The 25253-nt window shown below is 43.9% G+C and overlaps 1 protein-coding gene across 5 annotated transcripts in view; it reads left to right on the top strand.

The window, feature by feature from the left end:
• Positions 1 to 495: 495 nt before the first annotated feature.
• PLCB2 (phospholipase C beta 2) overlaps positions 496 to 25253 on the top strand; it is a 50627-nt gene continuing 25869 nt past the window's right edge. For 4 of the 5 annotated variants that reach the window (XM_026073165.1, XM_026073168.1, XM_026073169.1 and 1 more), the window contains exons 1-11: positions 496 to 923; positions 5093 to 5170; positions 8732 to 8800; positions 18271 to 18411; positions 18878 to 18957; positions 19585 to 19638; positions 22235 to 22310; positions 22940 to 23040; positions 23736 to 23902; positions 24118 to 24264; positions 24583 to 24740. In XM_026073165.1, the coding sequence (XP_025928950.1) occupies positions 840 to 923; positions 5093 to 5170; positions 8732 to 8800; positions 18271 to 18411; positions 18878 to 18957; positions 19585 to 19638; positions 22235 to 22310; positions 22940 to 23040; positions 23736 to 23902; positions 24118 to 24264; positions 24583 to 24740 (1155 nt within the window). In that variant the 5' untranslated portion in view covers positions 496 to 839. Of the gene's footprint in view, positions 924 to 5092; positions 5171 to 8731; positions 8801 to 18270; positions 18412 to 18877; positions 18958 to 19584; positions 19639 to 22234; positions 22311 to 22939; positions 23041 to 23735; positions 23903 to 24117; positions 24265 to 24582; positions 24741 to 25253 lie in introns of those variants that run through there. The other variant, XM_026073166.1, reaches the window with a different exon arrangement.

The following is a 25253-nucleotide window of genomic DNA, read 5'->3' as shown; positions in this document are numbered from 1 at the left end:
GGTGAAGACAGACAAGCCTAAAAGATAGACCTGAGTTATTTGTGATTTACCCCTGAAGGAAAGTCAGAGACCCTAACAGATAAAGCAGCTACAGAGAAACTGTCATACCTAGGGCTGATACCTGTTTCAGCCACAGATACCCTGGACTAGTCCTTTAATGTCTTTTGTGCCTCAGATCTTAGCCACATAATAGGGTGATGTTGCCTTTCTTTGCAGATGCCATCTGAGAAGAAATCTGTTAAACACTGGACAGTGCAGCAAGGGGTCCCACAAATGGAGTCTGTACAGAGCAAAGATTACGTTTATTTTACATGGTATTTGGCCCGTCACATGAAGGGGGCAGTCTGCTTGTAGCCAAACTCTCAGCTGTTCCGTAACCACATCTGCTGAAATAGTTTGAATGTTGGCTGGCAATGTCTGCACTTCGTCAAAGAGAACATTTAAGGAAGTTCAGTTGCGGAAGTGTTAGAACCGTGCACTTCACAAGTACAACTCTGAGGAGTAGGTCCCTCCTGGAGGGATAGTGTGCATGCGCGTATGCTCACACGGGCATCTGAGCCCATCACAAGCTTTCCTCTAGGTGACCTTGGGCTGAGCTTCTCTTGCTTGTTTGGAGAGCAGTTAATTTACAATGCAGATTTATCCGTCCTCGCCTGCCTGTCCCTGCCCCTCCTAAATTTGCCTGGGATATGAGGCTGTTTGCTTTCTGATGCCAACAGTGGCAATGGCAGAGAGCCCTGCCATGTGAGAGGCAGCGATAGAGAAGAGGGGGCCAAGGAGGAGTGAACCGTGCAACTGCTATTGCTTCTGGTAGCTGAGGGGCACATCTGCAGAACAGAATGTCGATGCTTACCCCAATCCTGCAGCCCCCAGAGGTGAAGGAGTATCTATCCAAGGGTGAGCGCTTCATCAAATGGGATGATGTGAGTACCGGGGTTTTTGCTGGGCTAGAGTGTATGCATGGTGGCAGGGTAGACCTCACATTTTGGTCAGGGCTTGCGAAGAAGCTGGGAGCATATATTCGGTGTGGGGGATGGGGCACTCTAAATGTTTGTGTTGTACCAGTTATGTCTGGAGAGGGAGGGGGAACTGAGAGGAGCAGGGGAGTTGAGGGTTAAAAACAAGGGAGCATATGTGTGCTTTCTGTACCTCTCTTTACTGTGGAGGTTAGAAGTAAATGCAGAAATGTGCCACTGGGTCTCAGTTCAGCGTGCAGTTTCTCTGATGTAGGACCCTGGGGTCCTGTCTCTGTGAGCCAGGAAGGCAGTCAGTGCTGGGAGCCAGATGTCTCCTTAGGAGAGAAGCACACGCTGCATTCGGACATGTCTGCTGGGAGGGTGGAGGGTAAGATTTACTCATCAGGAAGATTCTCCATGCTTTACGGATGGAGAGGCAATCGGACTCCAAGTCGCTTCCTCTTATGGCCCTGTTGCTGGAGTGGATCAGAGGGTGAGCCATGTCCTCCCACTCCTGCCCAGCTTGTGGGTCTGTAAGCTACCAAATGTACAGTGGCCAAGCAGAGAGGGGCCTGTGCTTTAACAGCACTAGGGGACTGTCCTGCCTCTCTTCTGTTCTGCACTGTTCACAAAGGCTTGCTTTGGGGTAGGGGCTGTAAAAAGCTATTTCTCTATCCAGCTCAGTTCTTGTGTCTTCAAAATATCTAGTTTGCATTCTCTGTTTGCCTTTCATTGTGAGGGGAAGAAAGTGTGGACAGGAGAAGAGAAAGAATTAATTTGGGAACTCTCCCTTTCAATCTAATAGTCCCCCTCCTCACTTTCTAAGAAGATGAAAGAGGATTTCTGCCAATACCCGCTCACCCGGGCAAGGGAGAGGCAACTGCCCATATCTCATCTTGAGTTTGATCTGTGCATGCTACTGAGAGGTGTGTGAAGGTTGGTAAAGCAGGGAGCAGCTCAGGTTATGATTGTTCACCCCCCACAAGATGTCGGGGTTTGATGTGGTATCGCAAATGAGACACATCAGAAGGAGCCTCCAGCAGCAATGTGGGGGGGGATTAGTATCATGCTTACTTTCGTGGGTGTAGAGCTGGCATAGAGTTTTAAGACCCATGGCAGTATGTGCAGAGGAGGTAGTTTACTTGTGTGCAGCATGAACAGGAGTTGTTCAGCAACACTAAGAAATGAGAAGGTAATGTAATATGCTGCTAACAGAAAGGAAGGATGCTGATGAATACAGGTTGCAATATCACTGTGCAGAAATTCCACTTGTCCTATATAAACAGGAAGATGAGGCCAGGGTTCAGTGAAAAGTGCATCCTTTCCTTTCTTTCCAGTGGGACCATTGCCTGCAGAATGCAAGTGCACCTTCTTTGAGTTTGAACAGGGATTTGGTTTCTGAGAAAATCCATAGCCAAACTTGCCAAAGCAAAGGCTGGGCTTTTCAAAAAGTTGCTGCTGACTTTCTATGTCTCAGGCTTGGGGGACCACTTTCCCAAAAACTTGAAGCTGTTTCTTCAAGTACTTCATCTGGAGTTACTGGGAATTTCAGGCTCCCTTGAAACCCAAGGTGAATCAAGTTAAACTTTCTAGACCCACAGAGTGTTTACTTGATGTTGAAATTGTGGGAATTAGGGAGCTCAATCCTGTGTGGATTTTTGCCTAAGGCTTACAGATTTGTAATCATTCCTGAAAAGGCTGCTCCTAATTATTATGTAGTTTACAAACTTGACCTCCAACAATAACAAAAACCTTCAGGAGTCGGATGTTATGGTCACATTGCTCCATCTCCTCATACTTTCCTGCTCCACGGTTATGACAGGCTGCAGAAGAAAATGGCAAGAGCTCCAGGCTGCAGGATTGCTAGTGGAGTGGGAGGATAAAAGCAGCTCTTCAGAGGTCATGGAACCTGGGAATTTTTTTGTCTCACTTTTTCAAGTGACCTGGTCATGCTGTTGATAACTGTTTAGAACTCTTTCCACAAGTAGTTCAGACAAAGGAATGAAGGTAGATCAGATTGGCTCTTTACATCACTCTGTACGGTTTGGAGCTGGACTGAAGCTTTTGCTGCACCCAACAGTTTTTCAGAGTAAAGCAAAGATGCACATCTTTTTCGGTGCCTACATCTGATGCAGCATTTGTAGTATCTTCTCTCGAGGAGAGTGCAATAGGATCCCCAATATTCTGGACTGTTCTGACCTGTTCCACTAAGTTAGCTCGCAACGCTTTGGAGGAAGGACCAACTCTTTGCTGTGGCTTGTTTAGCATCCATTAGTAGCTGGGGCTGCCATCCAGACTTGAAGTTAGATCCTACTATATGACAGATAGTTTATTTCAAGAACTAGCTTGGGAACACTTCCAAAACCTCAGGTGGTGGAATGTAGTAGCTGACTTTTTAAGTGAAGCAGACACATATGAATTTGGCTCTATGCTGACTCTTAACCCTCTAAATACAAGTGAAGATGTTTTCTATCCTTTGAAGATTATGCACCAGCCTGGCACAAGATGCCAGACCACATTACAGGGTTTTACCAGACAACACTTGCTTTCTGTCCTGGAGTTGAACTCTACAATGTGAGCAGAAGACTATTTGGCTGCCAGACTGTCCTCTGCAGAATTCACCATCTCCTTTGCTGCCAGGAGCCACCCTTGTTGTGAGGGCCTACCTACACCCCACAGCTGTCTGCTTCCTTGGTCAGGGGACCTTATTGCTGCTTCAACTTTTAAAAAAGCTGCTTGGTGGAAGATAACCTTATCTAGAACCATGGCGCAATGCTCAGTAGTGGTACTACAGCGCCTGTTTTGCTCTTCATGGCTCATGGCCATGTATTCAGAGAGCCAGCTGGGAGCTCTGAGGACGCAGGCCTGACACTGCGCATGTCAGCATTGTCCCTAGGACAGCATGAGGGAAGCAGTAGGTAGTGAAAAGAGAACATACAACACACTATGGCAGGGATATCTTACTGTAGTGGTCACTGCCCATGAAGAATACTGAACCTGAAAATGAAAGTTCCTGGAAATATAGTTACACTCTGGAGAGAAGCGTGAGTTCAATAGAAAACTGAAGAGCCCAAGGCCAAATGGCAAATACAGTTTCCATACGCTTTACAGGTTTCAGCTCAGTAGTTTGATATTTCATCTTGCAGTAAACTTGAAGCCCTCCTAGAAATGGCCAATAGGCCTTATGAGCATATATTCTGTGGCAGCAGATGTTAAGTAAACTCAGGAGTCATCTTGACTAAATGAGTTTGGGCCCAAGCTGAGGCACCAAGCACTCCTTATGTTTGTTTCCAAAGAGCTCGCGCTTAGTCATTTAGCCCAGGCTTGCATGTGAGATGAGAATGGATGTTGTCCTGAAGTTGCCTTTAACTGGAAATGCAGAAGCAACCCTAGTTATTCACAGGTGAGGTACACAACCTCACAGCAGCCTATGCTTCCTTTGCAATGTATGGCCTTGCTTCTGACCTGGAGGGACCCCTCTGTGTTGTATGGGATCCTGAATTATTTCATCCATCTTTGTGCCTATAGTGTGGGAGTTTAAATAGGAGCTGATTGCTTATGTTCTTTTTGTAGTCCGTGCAAAGCCAGTCCTTGGAGTTCAAGAATTATCTCCTCAGGTAGATTCATCAGTTGTATTAGATGGACCCCTCCTTGAACTCTTTCTGGCTAGAACTGTTTACAGTTTCTGACTTTCATTGACTGTAAAGAGAGCCCAGATAACTAGCATGAATGTAGATACCTAGATGGTAGATGCCACAGATGAGTGCTCTCTCTGCTTGTCATAGGCTGCTTCTGGAGCCCGTAGAAAGAAGTAGGTGCCTTAGAGGGCAATTCAAATGACAGCTGAATCACATCTAGAAGGACTTTCTTCTCTCTATTCATTGCAGAGAAAGTTCCAGGATTTGCTTTGGCTAAATGTATAAAGATAGGTGAGACCTAGGCTTCAGTAGAGATTTACTTCCATAGCCTCATGCTGTTACTCTGGAGATGCATTGAAATCATCCAATTCATTTGCATAAATCACAGAAGATGATTCCCCCAACTGGGACTACATTTGAACTGGAAACTCTACATTCCATAATGGATTCTCCATGTCACATAATCTATTAACCTTCTTCCTCCTGTTTTTTTGTCAGGAAACAGCAAGTGCTTCTCCTGTGATTCTTCGGGTAGATCCAAAGGGCTTTTACTTATACTGGACCTACCAGAATAAGGTAAGTGCCAAGATTTCACAGCTTGGTCTCTGAATTGTCAGATCAAGTTTGTTAAGAATTAAAATGCCAAACAGGCTTGAATACTGCATTTGAGAGAGCAAACTACACTCATTCCACTTAGCAGGAAACCCCCCACAAAGCATATGGGAGACTAGTGCTTATTCAATGGCAGATTTGTCTTCGGAATTCCAGAAAAGAACAGGAGATCAAGCTACAAACATGCTAGACAGATGAGCATGGCTTTTTTGTGCTTGTAACACAGGCAGTCTTATACTTGTGAAGTTCATTAGATGTGCTTCAAAGGACTTGACAGGAAGGAGTAGTACTGATTTCCCTGTTACCCAGCAAGCTAAAAGATTGTCCCAAGTGTGTAGTGGTGAAGTTGGATAGAAGTCCAGTTGCAAGATGCACACAATTAGATGCATGCAGCTTCAGCTAACATGTGCCTTGTGTGCAGTCTGTGCTGTAATTAACTGACCTGTTGATGCTTTAGAGATTGAAAAAAATAACGAAGGAAGTGATGTAGAGACTACACCAGGTATGGAGAGTGATTTGGGCTCCTCTAAGGCCAAGGTGCTATGTGCACATACTGTCGAGGTAAAGCACAGGATGCTGGTTCCCTTGATGCTGGAGGAAAGTGAGAGGGAATAAATTTAGGAAAGAAGATTCAGTTCCTCACTTCTGAGTAGCAATGATGGGTGGAGAGGTCTGGCTGTCTGGAGGTGGAAGGCTGGGCTTACTTCTGCTTTCCAGAGCGGAGCTGTGGTTCAGCTCAACTTCCTCCTCGTGACCTACATGCTGAAGAGGCATGGTAGATAAAGAGATACAGACAGTAGTCCTGCACAGCACCCTGGCCAAGAAACCTGATTTTTTTTGATGAGGTCTGCTTCCTTGGAAGTTTGTGCCCCAGTGCCAGCTGGGATAAGGCGCTGCCACACAGCTGTATCCTCTGAGAGCATGGTGCTGCAAGGTTGGGGACTGCCACATCCCTCTAGAAGATGCACTCTCCTTTCAGTTGTCTCTGTCACTCTCATGCTCCCTTTCAAGGGCTGCTCCTGGTGGTAGAAGTGGAGCTGTAAGGGTTCCAGCCAGATAGCAAGATGAAATGGTAGCTCTGGAGCAGGTGTACAGACATGGGGCTGGAGAACTGTCATGGTCCCTCAAAAGTGAGACATTTCACCATGTTATGGTTGTGAGGGATTTAATTACCTGGGAAAGGGGCAGGGATAAGGAAGCACTGCTGAGATTAAGAAGCCCAGACTTGGTGTCTCATTTTGCTGAGAAATGCCATTGGTTAGCACCTAAAATAAAATAAAATGTAAACAAATCTGAGAGCCACAGTGGAGCAACTGCCTGTTTTACCTCCTTGGGGAAGCATTTGTCTGGCATCTTTCCCACTCTCTGAAGGAATCTGCAGGCAGTGTATGAGCTAACAAAGATGAGGGGCAAATGAAAGCTGCCAGAGGGAGCTGGTGAAGGTCATGTGCACAGTGACCAGGGACAAGAGATGGGCTTACACACATGTATCATAGGGTGGTATGATCGATAGTTTCTGTTGAATTCCTGTGGCTTATTAACCTTTCTGTGGCTGGCTCTTCTTGAGATCCTCTTGTCATGAATAGTGAGAGAGCGGGACACTGGGAGAGGAGATGAGGGAGAGGAGAGAGAGAGGGGGACACTGGAGGGATGGGGAGAGAGAGAGAAGAGGGAGGGAGAAAAGAGAGAAGTGGGGGGAAAGAGAGAGGAGAGGGAGAGAGAAGAAGGAAGGGGGGACATGGGGAGAGGGAGGTAGGAGAGGGGAGAGAGAAGAGAGAGAGAGGGAGAGAGAGAAGGGGGACATAGGAAGAGGGGAGAGGAGAGGAGAGGGAAGGACATGGAGCGAGAGAGGAGAGAAGGACACAGAGGAGGGGGAGAGAGAAAGAGAGGGACATGGGGAGAGGGGTAGAGAAAGAGGGGAACAGGGAGGAGGAAGAGAGGGAGATGAGAAAAGAGAGGGAGGGAAGAGGGAGAGAGGGGGAGAGAGAGGAGAGAAGATAGAGGCAGAAGAGGGAGAAGAGAGAAGGGGGGACACGGGCAGGGGGAGAGAGAGAGGAGAGACAGACTACTGCACCACTTTTGCCCTAGGGACTCAGAAAGGAGTGAGATTAAAAGTAACATTTCCATCCCACTTGACAAGAATATGGAGATACAGCCAGAAGATACAGTATCCACATTGTTTTTTTATTGTGATCTTGGAAAACTATATTATCTGCTGCAACAGGTATGATTTGTTTTCCAGGTCCATGGTGAGCAGGCAGATTAGTAAGAGGGGAAGGAAGTTCAGGTTGGATATTTAAAAAACAGACAAAAAAAACACTACAAGTAGCCAGTAGTGAGGACAGTGAGGCTACGGAGTGAGTTGCTTAGGGAAGGCTGTGGAATCTCTCCTATGGGAATAGCTTCAGAACAGATTAGGTGAAAGTCTGTTGGGAATGACCCAGGTGGAGATGGTCCTGCCTGTCTTCCAGCTCTGTTGCTCTGTGTTGAATATGTAGAGACAAAAGAAAGGCTCAGAACATTAGTGACAGGAGATTCTGGATTGCTTTGACATATGGGCCATTACTGAGGCAGAGTTTTCTCATACAGACAAGCCTGTGCATGTTGCACACTCCATCTCCTGTTAGGACTTCCATGTCCAGCAAGCAATACCTGACTCTGGTACAGAAGTGAGAGGATATAATAGTAGTGTAGGAAAGGCTGTGCTCATTCATGTATTAAATCTTTGTGCATGCTTTTTCTGCACTGCATATTTCCATTAGTTGAACCAAATGGGATGGAGTAGGATGGACATGTGGCTAATACGAGCGCTGTGCCTTCCCTCCGCAGTGCTTATGGAGCATTTCGCGTTCTGCCTGGGCTCTCTGGAGGTTATCCATTTTCATTCAAAGATGACACTATTTGCTTTATTGGGTTTTATTTACTCAGCCCTGATTTAGCATCCTCATCCTGCCAATTTGTGGCCTGCCCTGAAGTGAAGGTACAGGTGTGGTGGTGTCCCCATTCCCTCCTTGCCAATGTAAGTAGTTGGCAGAATTGTTGTTTAGGCTCTGCTGCCTCTGTTTCTGCCTGGATCTCTGGGCCAGCTCAGGCTTTGAGCCTCTTCCATGACCAAATAGTCCAAATAGTGTCCCTGCACTGAGGCCAGAAAAGCCTCTAAAGCTCCTAGGCTAGAGAAGCCCAGAGGCTGGCAGTGAAGATTCAGGAAAACTGAGGCCTGCTGTATGGCTAGGCAGGAGCTATGTTTCATCCCACATGCCAGAGCCCTAGTAATCTGCAGTGGGCCTCTGGTCTCACCCTGAAGAGGATGGAGTTGCAGACCAATGCCTCCTCTACACTATCCAGCCTGCCAGCTTAGCATGTCGGCAGCTACTGTTTCCCTGCCTACGTTGTTCCTGGTGGGAGACCTCTTCTCCAGTAAAGAGCTCTAGCTAAGACCTGCTTTGCAGCTTATAGAGACTCTGTAATGGTCTTGTCTTTCCTTCTTCCAGTGCCTTCATCTTCCTTGTCCTTATTCTATTGTAGGAAATGGAAATTTTGGATATAACCAGCATCCGAGATACTCGAGTAGGGAGATTTGCCAAAATCCCCAAGGTAAGTGCATGACTTTGTTTCTGCCAACGGTTTGCGCAGGAAAGGCAAACCTGCCCAGGGCTTTGGCATAAGCTGAGGCAGGTTCCCCAGGACTCCTCTGTGCACATTAAAGAAAGACAGTTCCAGACTCTGGTGTCTGAGCTTGTTGGAAAGGGTATGTCAGAAAGCTGGAAAAACGACAGCCCTTTTCTGTTGTGCCCAACAGCAGTGTTCTCTCCCCTGCCCTGCATCTGGCTGAATGTACAGGCCAGGCCAAGAATAAAGCCACTGAGCTACATGGGAAGTCCTGCAGGAGCCTCGTGATGTTTCTGTACTGAGTCACCAGAGCTTCTCCCTTGTGCAAAGATGCACAGGCTGGGTCAAGGCAGCTACAAACCTGTAGTTACAGCGAGATTCAAACCCAAAGTGTTTTTTATTCCCCTTTAAAGGGAAGAATATGTAGTTTCAAGAAAAAGTAGTGCTACAATTTTTATTTTATTTTCAAGTAAGTTTAAATTGTCTGCTTGCAGGGTAGGAGACTGAAGGGAAGCACATGATTATGGCTTTGATTTTGGTTTCAGTTATAATTTAAGCTTTCTGTAGCAAAGTTATTCATGCTAGGACTTTATCCTGTTATTTTAACTTTTTCATATATGACAAAAGCAAGCAGAAAATTGAAGTAAAACTGAAATGGGAAAAGGGGAAAAAAAAGAAAACAAAGGAGTAAAAATAATGGCTCCATATAATAACATAGGTGGTTCTCAATCTAATGTAAAAGAGGAAGATTTTGCAATATATACTGAGAGACTTGAGCAGCCTCTTTGCGTAAGAAGTATGGCTGTTTTCCTAATATCACTGTGAAAGTGTCTATTTAGAGCTCTCCGAGACTCCTGTTTCTCAAAAGAATGTAGTGAGATGGATTACAAAGGCATAGCAGAGTTCAAGAACAATACAAATTTCATACGATTTTTAAAAAATTGTATTGGGTTCCTCTGAGAATCTGAGCTGCTTTTTAGAAATTTGCTAGAAAAAAATATATCTATGAGTTTTCAACAAGCCTAAAAAATTTGTCTGCAATGTTTGGGGGGAAAAAAAAAAGCTCTCAAACTTTTTTGATTTGGGGAAATAAAATACTCAGAGCTAATAGAACCAGATGTTACACTTCAGACAGAATGAACACTATTTGAACACTAAGAGAAAGGCCAACTTTCTTAAGAGGCATGGGATGCCATTTTCTATGATGTTAAACTTCAGGAATACCTGCTTAGGAAATAAATTCAACTTTGATGTAGAATATAAATCAATGGTAGAAGTATTGAGACCAAATATCCAAGGCCAGAAATTCCTTTGGTGACAGCAGCCAGGCTGGAGAAAAAAAGACCTAGATTTTAGCAATTAGTTAAGGAAGACTTTCATTGGAGACTATCAGGAAAAATGCTCGCACAAGTGCAGTGTCAGTGTTGCCCCTAGACAGAAGGAATTTCTACTCAAATGGCATCTTTCTGTGATGAGCCCTACTCACAAGCAAGGAATTGCTCTGGAAACAAAACCAACTCCTGTTTTCTGAGAGTAATTCACAGTACAGTTTTGTGATGACCACAATCCTTATCAAAAGACAAAATGGCACCTTACTGTGTGAGAACGACCTTTTGAAACAGGAATTTTTAATAAAAACACCAAAAAGTTTTTGGAAAGGAGTATGAAGAAATTCATGAGTAGTACCAGGGTAGCAAAAAGCAAAGGAGGAGGGGAAACAGCAGCTGTGTTCATGGCCAGCTTAAAATCTTTTCAGTAAAATTGGAAAGTGGCCTGTGTGAGTCCCATCACAATCTAAGGCTTTTACAGAAGAGAATAGGAGCGGAGATCTGTGCATGGAAAAATTACTGCTTGAGAAAAGGAAAAAAAGGTAGATAAGTGGTCTCTTGAGAAGAGAGAATCAGTCGAGTCCCAGAAAGAGCTGCGCTTGGGCCTGTGACATACAGTATATTCATACATGATCTGCAAAGGTGGTGACTAGTGGCATGACAAAGTTTGCCAATGGTACTGAGATATTTGGGGTAATAAAATGAGGGCTGATTTGCAGACAGTCTGTATTGCTGACTGACTGGATGATCACATGCAGGATAAAATTCAGTACAGATAAACATCAAGCAACGCACACAGAGAAAAAACAATACTAACCTTCTGTAACAACAGGCTTTTGAGCTGACCATTACTATTCAAAAACAAGATCATGGGTTATGATAAATCTATGAAAACATCAAGTCTGTTCAGTAGTATTTGCTCAAAAATGTAAATTATGTTAGGAATTATGAGGAAAGAATTAGGAAATATCATTATGCTGCTGTACAAATCCTTAATGCATCCATATTTCTGAGCATTTCTGGTATCCCTAGCTCAAATGAGATAAAGAGGAATTGGAAAAGGTAGAGAAGGACAGCAAGAGTAATAAAAGTATGAAATGGCTTCTGAATGAAGAGCATCTGAATAGACAGAGATGGAAGTCTGTTAAAAAAAGATGAGGAGGTTGTGGGGGAATATGGTAGAGTGCTGCAAAATTGGAGGAGGTGAACACAAAGCATTTGCTCAGTGTTTCTTCCAGTGTGAGAACTACGCATCAAGTGGAATTTTCCAGAGGCAGGTTCAGCACAAGCAAAAGGAGGTGCTGTTTTACATGTTGTCATTGCGCTGTGGGACGCTTTGCTGCACAAGCAGTGAAAACATACGTGAGTTTAAAAAATCATAGGTCTAGAAGGAAATGCTACTTGAGGGTTATTAAATACCAGATATGCCTCTAATTTAGGAAGCTGCTGATCCATAAATTGCTGGAAGCTGCAGAAATGTGTCAGGAAAGTATTCTTACATTTGCCCTGTTCTTTTACTCTTCCCCAAGCATCTAGATGAATCTTTGGTTGACCTGGAATAGCTGTTACATTCTAGCCATCGTAATAGGCCAGAGACTACATTTTACAGTCCTGGGAAGTGCAACAATTCGGTTTTTACAAACAAAGAAACAAAGGTCAAAGCATTAGGTGATTTATTAAGTGTTTTCAACATGTAATGCATGTCATGACAACCTCTGCTGTGAAAATCCCCAAATGCTTTGAATTGTGCATGTCACTTAGGGAGGCTCATTTAACATAACTGTCCCCTTTTTATTTTGTGAGATTTTCTGGCATTTCTATGACAACATGCAGTAACATGCGCTAGGCTGGCTACTTCTCCATCTTTATCTTATGGGATGATGGAGGGTCTTGAGTGGTCATTAAAACGCGTGTTGAACCAAAATAGTGGGAGAAATGTGCCAGTCCTGGAAACTTCCTGTTTACATATGTCTGTACTATCCCAAATGCTTCTGCAGAGCTTGTTTAAAGACATCAGTTGTGTATTCAGTTGGCCTTCCTGAGAACAGAATTTGGGAGCACTCAAAGAATGCAGAAAGCAGTAAGAAGTTCTTAACATGAATCACCACACTTTCCAGATACGGCAGCCAGGCCTGGTGCATAATTGCAGGAAGGTATAAATGTGAAAAACTGGTGTGACAAAGCAAACAAACACAGAAGGATCTATTAGAGATGAAGGGAGGAAGAGTGAAAAAGAGTGCTGGTCTCTCGTATTAGAAAATAATGGCTTGGAATGGTTATGGGATGTAACTGCTGAAATTTAATAGTTACTTGTTTCATTGACCAGAAACAGAGGAAAAGGGCTAATGAATGATATTTAAGACAAGGAGAGCAAGATCACAGCTGTGAGAAGAGCTTGCGATAGCATCAATAACAAATCAGACATCCTTTTCCCCTCCTCTTCCTTGTAAGTGACAGCAGTCATAGTAAATCCACAGCCTCTGTGTGGCAAAACTTGTGATTTCTTTTTCATACTAGAGTGTGACTAAAGGAGTTTACAAGGAAGGAGAGTGCTTTACTGAGGAAATCTGTGCTATTGCTTTGCTCTTCAAGGCTCTGTGCACTTTCTGGCTGTAATTTGGGCTCTGTGATAGCCAAACGGGCACTGAGCTTTTCAGAGTAATGGAGGTGAAGTGAGTCTCTCTGCTAATGGATGCTTCTAATGTGGGTGTTGGGAGTTACCTGCTTTCTCAAAGTACATTAGCACTCTCCCACTGCTAATGGTGAGGAAGAGGACTGGGATTTTTGTTTGTAACCTCTCTGGGCAGAGCAAAAAGAGTAACACTGAAGTTCCTGTGCAGAAAACCACTTCTGAAAGGAGCTGCTGTGGTATGCCCTCCCTCACCAGTACAGGCCACTGTATTGTCCTTGCAAGCTGGAAGGCAGGAACTGGTGGCACTTCCTTCCTGACTGTGAATAGTGCTTAGAGAGTAGATGTCATCAGCCAATAGTACCCATTGGATATAAAAGTCTGACAAGAAAGAAGAAACAAGTAGCTAAGAGCTGGCAGCAATAGGAGCCACCCCCAAGTGAGAAGGGCCACTCTGCTACTTGCCCCAGAGGGAAATGATTCCTGGAACTGAACTTGCCTGAAGATGAGAGAGTGACTTGTTCTCTTTCAGCAGAGAGTCTCTGCTTTGTTCCTTCCCTCCCTCCTGAGCCGTCATCTGCTGGTATATTAGCCCATACTCAGGAACGCGGATTGCTAGAGTCCTCCCATGACCTCTTCTATGCATGTGCAGGTTTCCCCTTCTCACCCCCTTGTTTTATTTTCTTTGAGAGCTACTCAGAATGTTCTCCAGTTTTTTTTCTTGATGGGAATTTTTTTGAGAGACAGGGCAGAATGAACTTTGGCTCAGGTTCAAGAGTAATAAAGATAAGAATTAGCAGGGACTTTGAACATAAATGAGACAAGATAAAAAGCCATTAAATGTGGTCCGGCAGCTTGCCAAAGCAGATCAAGATGTTATTTACAATGCAAATCTATGTTTTCATTTGAATAACAAGGAACAATAACGGCTGCTCCACTTTGTCTCCTTATAATTCATTAAGACCCCAGAACACTGGCACAGAATGTAATAATTAGTTATGGACCAAAATATGTGATGTTGTAGGCCAGACTGCTGGCCTATTGTCTTCATCTTAGGTTTTATTTAGACATTTCATCAGGCATTGGCTTCAAAACAAGTGTCACTTTTCATAATAACAGAAGTTATATTTTCTGGCTAGCCCTCATTATTATGAAATAGTTTCATCCTCCATGCACGTTTTGTCATTATTGAACCCAGAGATGCAGATTCTGGCCTGAATGTATACAAGGGAGAAATTTGTGCCGAGGTATTTCACACATGGCATTTTGAGTAGGGAACGTATGAACTTGTAGTGTTTGGGAACTACTAATGCAGTGAGCATTCACGTTACAGTCAAAGCTGAGCAGAATGCTGAGCTACGAGTTATAATCTAATTGTGGGCTCCCAGTCATTCTGCTGCATCGCAGAGAGAAAGTGGCAGCTCTGAGGGTCGAGCGTCATCTCGGTGTTACATGGTGGATTCAGCTATAGGTGTGAGCACAGTTTAGAGGTTGGGACTAAGCAACTTCAGATATTCAGGCCTCAAAATGAGAGAGTGATCACAAGAAGCTGTATGGAGACACACTGATATGTGTGAATGCAAGAGAAAAGCAAGCAGGAGCCAGTGGCTTGCAAATTGATGTGTAAAATAGTGGAGCAGAGGCCAAGCAAGGAAACAGTCACATCTGATGAAATGGCTTTTTGCCATGCTGGGCTATTTTACTGCCTCCTCTATCTCCTGCAGTGTGAGCTCTTAGACTGTGAGGACAGAAGTTACTGAGGATGTACAGTCTGGATCTCTCCCTTGCAGTCTGTTCCTGCTTGATTCCAGAATGCTGCAGGTTATTTTGTGCCTTGTGAATCTGCGTGCCACTGCATTTCCCAGTTCCTTTAGATGTGAAGGCAGTAGAAGCTAAGAGCATTTCATTTTCTTCTCCCTCAGGTCTGAGCTGCTTGGAGCAGAGACAGGCTGGCCCTCACAGTGCAAATGATAGCAGGAGAGCCTTCCCCACCTTGGGCATTAGTGAGCTTTCAGCAACGGGTCTTGTTGCTGAATCTGCTGATGGAACAGTGCTACTAATAAGAACATGAGCGTTACCTGCAGGGCCGAAGACGTGAATAATCTTGGTGCTCTCTTTCCCTTCTCGTAACCAAACAAAACCTTTCTTTTCCAAAAGTCGTTCAGCCCGCAGCAACATCCCCCCTCCAGACAGGAAGCAGCAACCAGAGAGGCTTGGACATATTTGCTCTTTGCTAGTGTTTTCTCTCATTCCCGTTCTTACAGCTTTGATAATAAACCTACTCTTGTGCTTAGTTTTTTCACAGATTTGGTACCACTGTTCTGCTGTGCTGTTGCATGTCATGATCAAGAATGTAGGGTTGAAAGAGACTGCTTGGGTTGTCAAGTCCAGTCCTCTAGTATCACAAGCCCTGCATCATGTAATTATTTTCTTGAAGATACAAAAGTACCACAGGGTAGTAAATGTGTGCAACTGCAGCAGAACCTGGCTATCATTTGATTGCATCCTCTTTCAAGTGGAGAAAAGACTGGTCTCTCTGTCTCTTGCATTAGGACTGGTCCTTTGTTTATATTTGCATGAGAATTTGCTTTTCTCTAGACTGTGAATCTGGTTTACACAGATGAGGATTTTAGGGAAATCAGGAGGGTGGGAAATGAAATAAAAACTGAATCTGTAGTTGAACTACTCCACTGGTGGGTTGTTTTGGGGTTGCGTTTTTTTGAGTGGATTTGCTAAGCATGTTTCCCTTGCTCTGATTTGCATGGATAATATGATTGTCCTGCTTTTCATGCAGCAATTCCTATTTTTCCTTAATGGCCTGCTGCAATGTGACACTAAGTCATTATGCAGTGAAGCTGCAGCACAAAGTGTTGAAGGAGTACGTGTTCTGAAGGAGCCAGACTTGGCATCAGGTTCTGTGCCCTTGGACAAGCAACATGTCCCTAGTTCTCTGTCACTGTCCTCACTAAGTGTTAGGTGAGCATCATAGCATTTATCCTGTGGGGGAGATAATCTCCACGTAAAATAGGCAGCACAAAGTAATTGAGTGACTTGCTTAAGGCCAGGCAGGAATCAGTTGCTGGGAAAATATAACCCAATTTAGATCCCTTGCAAGATCATCCTTTCTTCTCCTTTACTCTCTGTGAAGTTTTCTTCTCATAAAATGAGGCTAGCAACTTCACAGGGGTGTTATGAGGCATCTTAAGTTAATGCTTTCAAAGTACTTGGGGTATAAAAAGCTGTATAGGCTAAGGCGAACTGTAAACTTGTTTTAAGAAGGTGATCAGATACCAAAGCACTGTGAAACACTGCATGTGTCAAGTTTGTCTGGCAGAGCACAGCTGGAAAGGCAGAAGCTCCGATACAGCTTTCAGCCTGCTAGAAACATACCATGAACACAAATGTCTGCTGGAGAGCCAAGCGACACCGGATTACAGAGAAGGAAGAGATGGGAGGAGTTAGCTTGTAACAAATACAGGAAATGAGTTCAGCATAAACCACAAGTTCTCTATTGTCTTAGCTTCATATAATTTACAATGTTAGAGGTAAGGAAGCTGAACAAATGCCAGCAGGTTTGTGAGATGAAGTTAAACTTGAAACTAAAAGTCCTAACACTTTGCCACTTGTAATGAGAAGTTAACCTCCATGAAGAGGTTGCTATGAGTGTGGGAAGGAGGTATGGGTATGTGGGTGCTGTTCACTTCTGCAAAGGAAAACTGCTCACAGTGCAAAAATGTGCCATTCTAAAAGTTCCCTAACTATTAGAAAATAGGCAAATCTTCTGGGTATTTTTTCCTTCTATCTGACTGACTTCCACCTTCTTTCCTTCCAATTACTCTTGGATTATACAGCTTTCAGAGCTGCCCCTGAGAGGAGTTGCTTTTATGAAGCGGCATACAGTAGTCAGATGATCTTGAGTTATAATCCTGCCCATTCTATTTTTCCTAAAGATGTCTGTTTGCCACATATGTGTCAAAATTGCAAGTGTTCTGGAAATTTAGAAAAATACAATGAAAAAAGCCTGCATAGTGCCTTATAAAATATATACATGCAGTTGTTTGTGTGACACTGTACAAACCGATGAGAATGCCTGAAGCCAATCTGTTTTGAAATTTCAAGTATTACAGTCCAAAAGTGAAGAGCAGAAAAGGAATTGCTTGGATTTGAGTCACTGTGGGATAAAAGCAAACAGTTGTGCGTGTTTTTTTTTTTAATCAGTTTTAGGGCAAGTTAGAGGTCCATAAAAGTCTAAGATGAGGGAGTTCACTTTCCTCAACTTGCAAAAACTCAGACATCATCCAATTAATAGCAGCTTAGGAAGTCACTAAACACAAACTGAACAGTGGGCACTAATTTTGTATGCGCTCTAAGTTTACGGCAAATGAAGGGGTAAAGTCATTTAGCTAAAACCTCTTTTGTTGAACTTAATGTGTGGTATTATTAATGTGTTAGGGTATCGCTGATGTTTTAACTTGTTGAATTGCAGTGACTCAGTCGTGCATCTAACTGACTACATTTGTGCAGCTGAGGGCTCAGATTCTAGCTCCAGTTAAAATTCTGAGTCTGACGTGCTGCGCTGACAATGCCCGAGTATGAATTTTGCCCTTAGTTTCTGAAGGAGCAAGCACTTTGATAGCCTCCCTGTTTGCTTTGATATGGATTTCTCCTGCACTTTAGATAATGAATTGCTGTGGTTTATTCTAGGATGTGGGAATGTTATCCTTTTATTAATAAACAGCGACTGTTAGTATAACTCCAGGATACCTTGGCTTAGTGATGCCTTACATAGGAACACAGAGAATGCCAAATAATTTAAAGGAATTCTATAAATGCTTTCATACAGTGATGAAACCCAGGTATGACTAATCAGATGAGCCCTATACTTAACAAAACAAATCTCTGGTGAGCCATCACTGTAGGATACTGCAATTGCTGTGGAAAAAAAACAACTCTACGAACTGAAAACTAGCAGCACTTGGAGGGAGAGAGAGTCCATTTCTCCAATAACCAGGTCTACACCTAGTAGACCTCCCAGGGTCCCAAACAACATCTTCCCTGTGGTGCGGGGAGGTTGTAGTATAAAGTAGAGTGCTAGGCTAAAAGACCTTATCAGTGTTTTGACAAATGGCTGTCTGTAATAACTTGGTATGCACATCTAGTTTGAGTAGACCAGATACTCATCTGCCTGTCTGCAAGTTCAGGCTGAAGTTTTACAAGGAATTTTAAGAGCAGTCTCCAGTATGTACTTCATCAGGCCAAAATAGTGTGGTTGTGCAGTGGTATTAGTCACAATATTCTGTTCCTTGGAAGATCCAGGTAATGCAGACTCCAGAATAAAAATGATAAATAATGAAAGACAAGGAAGATAACGTTAACAATTTTGCAAGCTTCAAAGAGGCTTGGTATGAATTTGGGTCAAGGTTTGGATTAGGTCCTGTTTTTTCAGGTTAGCAGTTAGCGTCATTCTCCCTTCATCCCCATTTTTTTTTCTTTTGCAGTGCCAGAAGCTCCGAGAGGTTTTTAACTTGGATTACCCACACAGCACCTTCCTGCTTAAGACTCTAACTGTTGTGTCTGGCCCTGACATGGTGGATCTCACTTTCCATAACTTTGTGTCCTACAAGGAGAACGTTGGCAAGGTATCACAACCTGAGGGAAGGGGGCACTGGGAAACACTATGGATTGGAGCATTCAAGGGAGAGTAGGAAAGGAGAGGGGAAGACAGGGAACCTGAACACTGTCAGTGTTTCTGACAAGGTTATAAACACAGGATTGTGTTCCAGTAAGGCATGGTACCTCTGTAGTTCTAGAAACTTCTGTGCATGCAGGACCAGTGGAAGAAGTTTAGTGTGTCATTTTTGTCCTTCCTGTGCTTTGTATGGATAAACAGCCAGCTGAGAGGAGTAGGTGGAAAAGTTCCAGCTGCTAGTATATATAGGCAGTAGGAAGGTGATATAGCCAGGCCCAGGAAGTAGGAGCAGTCGCTGAGATTCGTAGCCTGGCACTGCTGCCAGGCCAGGTCCATGCCATTTCAGTGTCTGATCCTGTATACTGACTGCAGTTCCCTAATGCCCAACTGCCTCTGCCTTGTGTGTTTGTTCCCAGAGCTGGGCTGAAGATATTATGGCCATTGTTCGGAATCCCCTCACGTACAATGCTTCTCGATACACCTTCTTAGAGAAAATGTAAGTGGTTTCTGACAAATGTTGTTCTCTAAAACATTCGTGTACTACCCTCTCTGCACCAGAAATAAAAGGCTCTTCAGCATCCAAGTCCTTTGGCAGCCTCCAAAACAAGTCCTGCATCAACTCAGGAGCCCCAAGGCAGAAGTAGGGGGTTGGTAGCTGGGCCATATGTCACATGGCAACTGACTGGCACCAAAGTACTTAAGCCTTTTGAAAATGCACTTGGGATTAGACAGAGATTCAGAGCCTCAGATATGTCCCCTCCACAGTCATAGTGCTAACCTCCAAGAAGTGCTGCCTCTTTTTCTTGTCTCTGTAATACTGTTTGGTTGGCAACCCGAGATCACTGAGGAACACTAAATAGCAGGTACCATTATTTCATATCTATGTCAAATGTTTCAGAGGAATCTCTTTCTTTGATATCTAAGCTCTTATCATTTGCTTGTCTCTCCCAGGAAATGGGAACAAGTTTTGTCTGAGGCAAAGCTCACGATCTGTAGTCTGCCAGGACTCTGATTATCAGTTAACTCTGGGATTCTTTTCCCAATTTTATTTTCTTTCTTTCTCCTTACTGATAAAACCTGTTATACAAGTGAATTTTCATCCTTCCTCTTGGCTTTTTCACAGCCTGGTAAAGTTGAAGATGCAGCTTAATGCAGAGGGGAAAATTCCTGTCAGGAAGTAAGTACGAATATTTGTCTTTATTGTGTGTTCAGTCAGACTAAACACAGAGTATCTGGTGATAGGATAGCCTGGTGGCTTCAGTTGCCTGTTCCTGCTGCACTAAAGAGGTAAAGCCTCTGGATTCAGGTCATGAGAGATCTCCTGCTGTACCTATGGACCCCCGCAAAGGGAGGGGCTTGGGACATAATTTGGAAGACCTTTTGAGACTCATCTTCATCTGCAGCAAGAAGTTGTCTTGAACAACCATGGATTTCGCTTTCTGGCTGTTGCCAAATAATGATCAACAAAAACAACTCTGGTAATATTCTGGTCAGGGATTTGTTTTGCTAATGTGAATTAAAGGGTGGATGAGGTGTAGGACTCATTTTAGCTTTAATGTAAGAAACTTTGCATTTGATCCCATTTCTAGAGGAGAGCGTTTTGCTTGGCTCCCCAGATAGCCGGAGCTAGCAGTCCTTTGCTTTCTCTTGTTTCCTTTCCCCATGTATGGCCACTACAGCAATTCTGTGCTGGTATGATTCCGCCGACTTCAGCCTTTACTCTGCATTTGAGGACAGACCTTTGGGCTGATGCGAATTCTAGTTCAGGGTCAAAACAGTGGAGGTCTGTACTTCACTGTTCCCAGGGCTGGCTTTGTGCATCAAGGTAGGGCTGCCATGAGAATCAGCCAGGGCTGCTTTGTTGAAGCAAAGACCAACCTATTAATTCTCTCCCACTGCATTGTGTGGCATGAGTCTAGAATTGATTTTGTGACACTCAGTGTCTTCCCTGCTAAAATCACTCTATGACTGGTCTTTTGGCTCCTCCAGGTTTATTCAACTCATACGGCGACAAAAGACTGCACTGCAGTGTTGAATTCCTTTTTCAATGCATAAATTATCCTCTATATTAAGAATAAGGACCTGCAGTTAGTGCATTCTTAGGTATTCACTGGAAGGTTTTGAACCACTCTGCCTCTAGCTTTGTGCTGCATTAGAGCATCACAAGAAGCAAGTGCTAATCACCTTTAATAAATGCACTACCTACTGTGTGTTATATTGCCTAACGATTCTAGACTGAGTCTATGCTGGCTAAATCTGTTACAGGATGGTTGATCATTATTCAACAATAAACATCTGTTGTTGTTGTTGTTTGTTTTCTAAACCACCAACCAGCAGAATTTCATTCAGTCAGAAACCAGTGTATTTGTCAAAGGGTTTTTAAAAATGTATAGGTCTTTAATGAATAACACACTAGGGAAGAGCTCTTTAAATTGATCTTTAAAATGCAAGCAAGGCAATGTTACTGCAGAGAGAAAAGAGCTTATTTTYTTCCAAAACAAGCTTAAAATAATCTCTGCAGGCTCTCTCTCTCCTAAACGCCCTGGTCTTTCTCTCTTGCAGAGTAGTTAAAAGTGCTTTGCTATCTAAAGCRTTAGACCACTAAATAGTCCAGATTAAGAGCAAGATTTATAAAAGTATTTGGCATCTCCAGGTGCAGGTAAGTGTTCAGTGGGCTTTCAAAACTCCGTGTGTGAATAATTTTGGAAATTCCMCTAAGCACCTGCCTTTGTCTTTAGACATTTACATCCCTTTGAAGCATAGCAAGGGTGCTGTAATTTTTGCCTTGCAAAGGGCTGCTTGGGAACTGATATATAATGGGTTTGCATAAGTCTGCTGTAGCTCCCACTGAACACTTTTCCACCTGTCACCGCATTTGACACTTCTTGTTCCCCTTCTTTGGCTGTGAGCACCTGAGATACCAGGAGCTTAACAGAATTGACATCTGAATTTATCCACAGAGGAGACCTCATTGTTGTTGGCTGGGAGCTTCTGAAAGTAGGGAGAGTTCAGTTATTGTTAATATTACATAAAATGGCAAAGAGCGTGCTTTAAGCTGAAGGCTTAACACAATGAATTCTGCCCTGCAGACCAGTACCCAGCTTTCTAAATTGGAGGTGAGCTTTGGTTTCTGCAGCCTTTTGTGCTTCCATCATGTAATAAGGCAGCTTCTTTGCCTGTGTGATGGGTTTGTTCCTTGAATTCATGAAAAGCCAGGACATAAAATTTTGTCTTCATCCACAGCAGTAAATTTACATGAAATTTGTTTGCTTTTTTTTTTTTTTTTGAATCCTGTCTAGTTAGGAGTAAATTTGTACTCAAATGCCTGCTATTGCATGAGATAGATAGTGTCTTGTGGGCAGAAGTGTCCCTGAGAATTTGTGGCATGACACCAAAGAGGGCACCTCCAAGAGGGGCAGGGGAAGGACAGTCAACAGTGATTTTGAGGATAAAGTGATCCAGCTTAGTGTCAGAGCTCCTACAGAGTCCATAGCAGAAATATGGAACTTCTGTATTAAGACAGCAGTCAAAAAATCTACTGTAGAAATATYACTTTACAGGACTTGGTGCATCAGGTGCTCCCTTGGAGAAACACTGTCTTCCTTCTCTGGTTCATGTTTACAATCTTCTTGACCATCCCCTTCATTGTACATACTGAAGCACCCCTCTGTATGYCTTGCACTCTGGCTGCTTCTCCCAGCCACCAAATCCAGACTTTCTGACTTCACTCCGGTTGCACTGTGGTTATGATTTTTTTTTCCCTCTCTGGTCAGTATTTTTCAGATGTTCCCTGCAGATAGGAAGAGAGTGGAAGCAGCATTAAGTGCTTGTCATCTTCCAAAGGGCAAGGTAAGGGTCTTACTAGGTAGTCAAAGGTCTTACTAGTTCGAGAAAATCTTTTTGCCTKCTCTGACTATGATGCCCTTGGCTCTGAAAAAATCAGCAGCCCAAACACTGTAAATTGCTGTGAAGCCCTGCCCTTGTCATTATATGCCTTGCCTTAACTGCAGGCATGCTAAGATCAAGTCTTACTGTTCATATTGCAGTAATGCTTGTGGCTCTATTATCACTGGCGCTATATGGCACAAGAAGCAGCGCATTCCCCTCCACCTGCTTTACCTGTTCCACTGTCTGCTCTTTGAAGCAACAGATCTTAAGGTTAATCTTGGCACTGCTACCAACCTGCTGAGTGCAGTCCAAGCCTCTGACACTCCTATCAGTGCATCATGCTCTAGCTTTTACAGCTACACAAGAGGCACCATGGGACAGTTTGCTTTACTGTCCATTCTGAAATAGGCCATTACAGTGCTTCTCCACTCCATCTGCTCTTTTCTCAACAGCTTGCTAGATGCTCCAGTTGCTCATTTAACTTGTCACAAACAAGCGCTGTAAGTGCCGGGCTTGGGTGTTTAGCATTAACAGAGAAGTGAAGGCAGTAATAGGTTTATGATACTGACATGTCTCTATTTCATTTTCAGAATGATGCTATCAACCCAGAGGACTTCCCTGAGACTGTGTATAAAACTTTCCTTATGAATCTGTGTCCCCGGCCTGAGATCGACGAGATATTTACCTCGCAGTAAGTTTCCCTTAAGCCACAGTGATTTCTTCAGACAAAAGATTAGGCAAAAAGGAAGGGAGAGAGATTGTTGTGCTGTATAGTGTGGCTGGTCTTAAGCCTTCCTAGAAGAGCAGGTACCCAGGTCACAAAACAATGACTTAACACCTTCACTGACAGTCTGAACAGAAAGGATGAGACCTCATTGGGCTGCGGGAACTCTTGACTGTCACCTTCGAAGTGCCGATTCCAGGTCAATGCTAGATCATCCTAATGTGACAGGGCTTGTGGCCACAGCCAAACAAGGCCTTGTACAGGGTGAGAAAAATAGATCCTCACAAGTAACCAGTGTATTTTTTTTTTTCCAAGCAGCTAAATCTGTGACTTCGTAAGTGGACTTGATATCATAGGGCAAGCAATTCAATGGGTTCTGAAATTCAGGCCCTTTCAGAGTTCAAATCAGAGGCTCAAAATATGCCCTTAGCACAACCTGTTGACAATATTGAATTAATTAGGAAGAAGAATATAGAGACAGAAGGAAGGTCACAGTGGGAAGTGTTGTTTACAGGAAAAAGTGTAGACAAGACAGGAATCTGTGGGCCCAGAGAAGTAGGCGTCCATTGGTAACCAGAGGAAGGACCAATCTCTCCATTGTGAAGTTTTCCTGGGTAACACACAGGCCTTACCCCTGCTCCTCTGTAATTCTCTTCCCATAGCCATTTAAAAGCTAAGCCCTACATGACCAAAGAGCACTTGGCAAAGTTTATCAACAAGAAGCAGCGAGACTCTCGCCTCAATGACATCCTTTTCCCACCAGCCAAACCTGAGCAGGTGCAGAGCCTGATAGAGAAGTATGAGCCCAGTGGGATTAACATCCAGAGAGGTGAGTCTTGCTCAGCACATAGGTCCGTTTTTCTGTCATGTCCTGCTGTGGAGGTGGCAGGAAAATAGCAGAGGATCTCACACTGACTGCTAGCCTGACTTTCCCAGGGGAGCAGCCAGCCTAATTCTCACAAGCCCCTGTGTTATCATGCAATGGCAAGGAGGTGCCAGAACCATTTTGTTTCATCGCCGTTAACAGCTTTGTTTTCCACACAGGGCAGCTGTCTCCCGAGGGGATGGTCTGGTTCCTCTGTGGCCCTGAGAACAATGTGATAGCACTGGACAAATTAGTGCTGTACCAGGACATGACCCAGCCGCTCTCACACTACTTCATCAATTCATCTCACAACACGTACTTAACAGGTACGGGCAGTTCCATAGTCTGCCTCAGCTTCACGTGCATGTGTGCCATCACAAAGGATGCATGAATGATCCCGTCAACCGATCAGGCAGATGTTATCTGCCCTGAAATTTGAAGGGCTGAGGGCAATAATACACCCTGAGGGGTGTGACAATTAAATGCTGTGCAAAAGGAAGACATGTCATCCTGTTACCTAAAACATCTTGCCAGCCTGCCATGTATACCTGCTCAAGGAAGGCAGAGGGTTCTTTTACTCCAACTTATGCAGAAAATGTCCCGCATGAGTAATGATGGGCATCACTTCTTTTACTCTCCTCCAGCTGGTCAGTTTTCTGGCATCTCCTCTCCCGAAATGTACCGCCAGACACTACTGGCTGGCTGCCGCTGCGTAGAGCTGGATTGCTGGAAGGGCCGTCCCCCGGATGAGGAGCCGATCATCACTCATGGGTTCACCATGACAACTGAGATCCTCTTCAAGGCAAGGAAGGAGTTTTTTCCACATATGTTTTCCCTTGCTTGGTTTTAGACTGATCTCTGTTCAGGGAAGCTGGCTGACTGAGGGGACTGTCAAATGCATGGGCTAAGGGCAAAGATGTTTGAGAGAAAAAGCTTGATGGGAAGATGACAAGTGAATGAATTTGTAGATAGGAGGAGAGACTAGCAAATATGCAATAGGTTGGAGTTTGTGTATGTTTTTGGAGTGGGAGGACCAGAAGAGAGTTTGTTAGCTGGATGAAGAGGAATGAATGAGTGAAATACAGGCTGTCAGATAAGAGCAATGGAGAGGTGGTTGAGTAAGTATATCTGCATACACTAAGAGCTGTGTAGCAAGGTGGATGTATGGATAGAGAGTTGCGTGTGAACAGTGGATTTATAGATTCATGCCTGTCGGGAAAACAAAGACCAAGATGGCTTTTAGAAAACAAAAGATTAAAATGAGTTCATCTCCTAATTGATTTACAGCAGGTTTGTGTGTCTTGCAGCATCACAT

This window comes from Apteryx rowi, unplaced genomic scaffold (assembly GCF_003343035.1).
Source record: "Apteryx rowi isolate R43461 unplaced genomic scaffold, aptRow1 scaffold_363, whole genome shotgun sequence".
NCBI classification, from domain to species: Eukaryota; Metazoa; Chordata; class Aves; order Apterygiformes; family Apterygidae; genus Apteryx; species Apteryx rowi.
The sequence above is the reverse complement of the archived record's forward strand: the minus strand, read 5'-3'. Positions and strand labels throughout refer to the sequence as shown.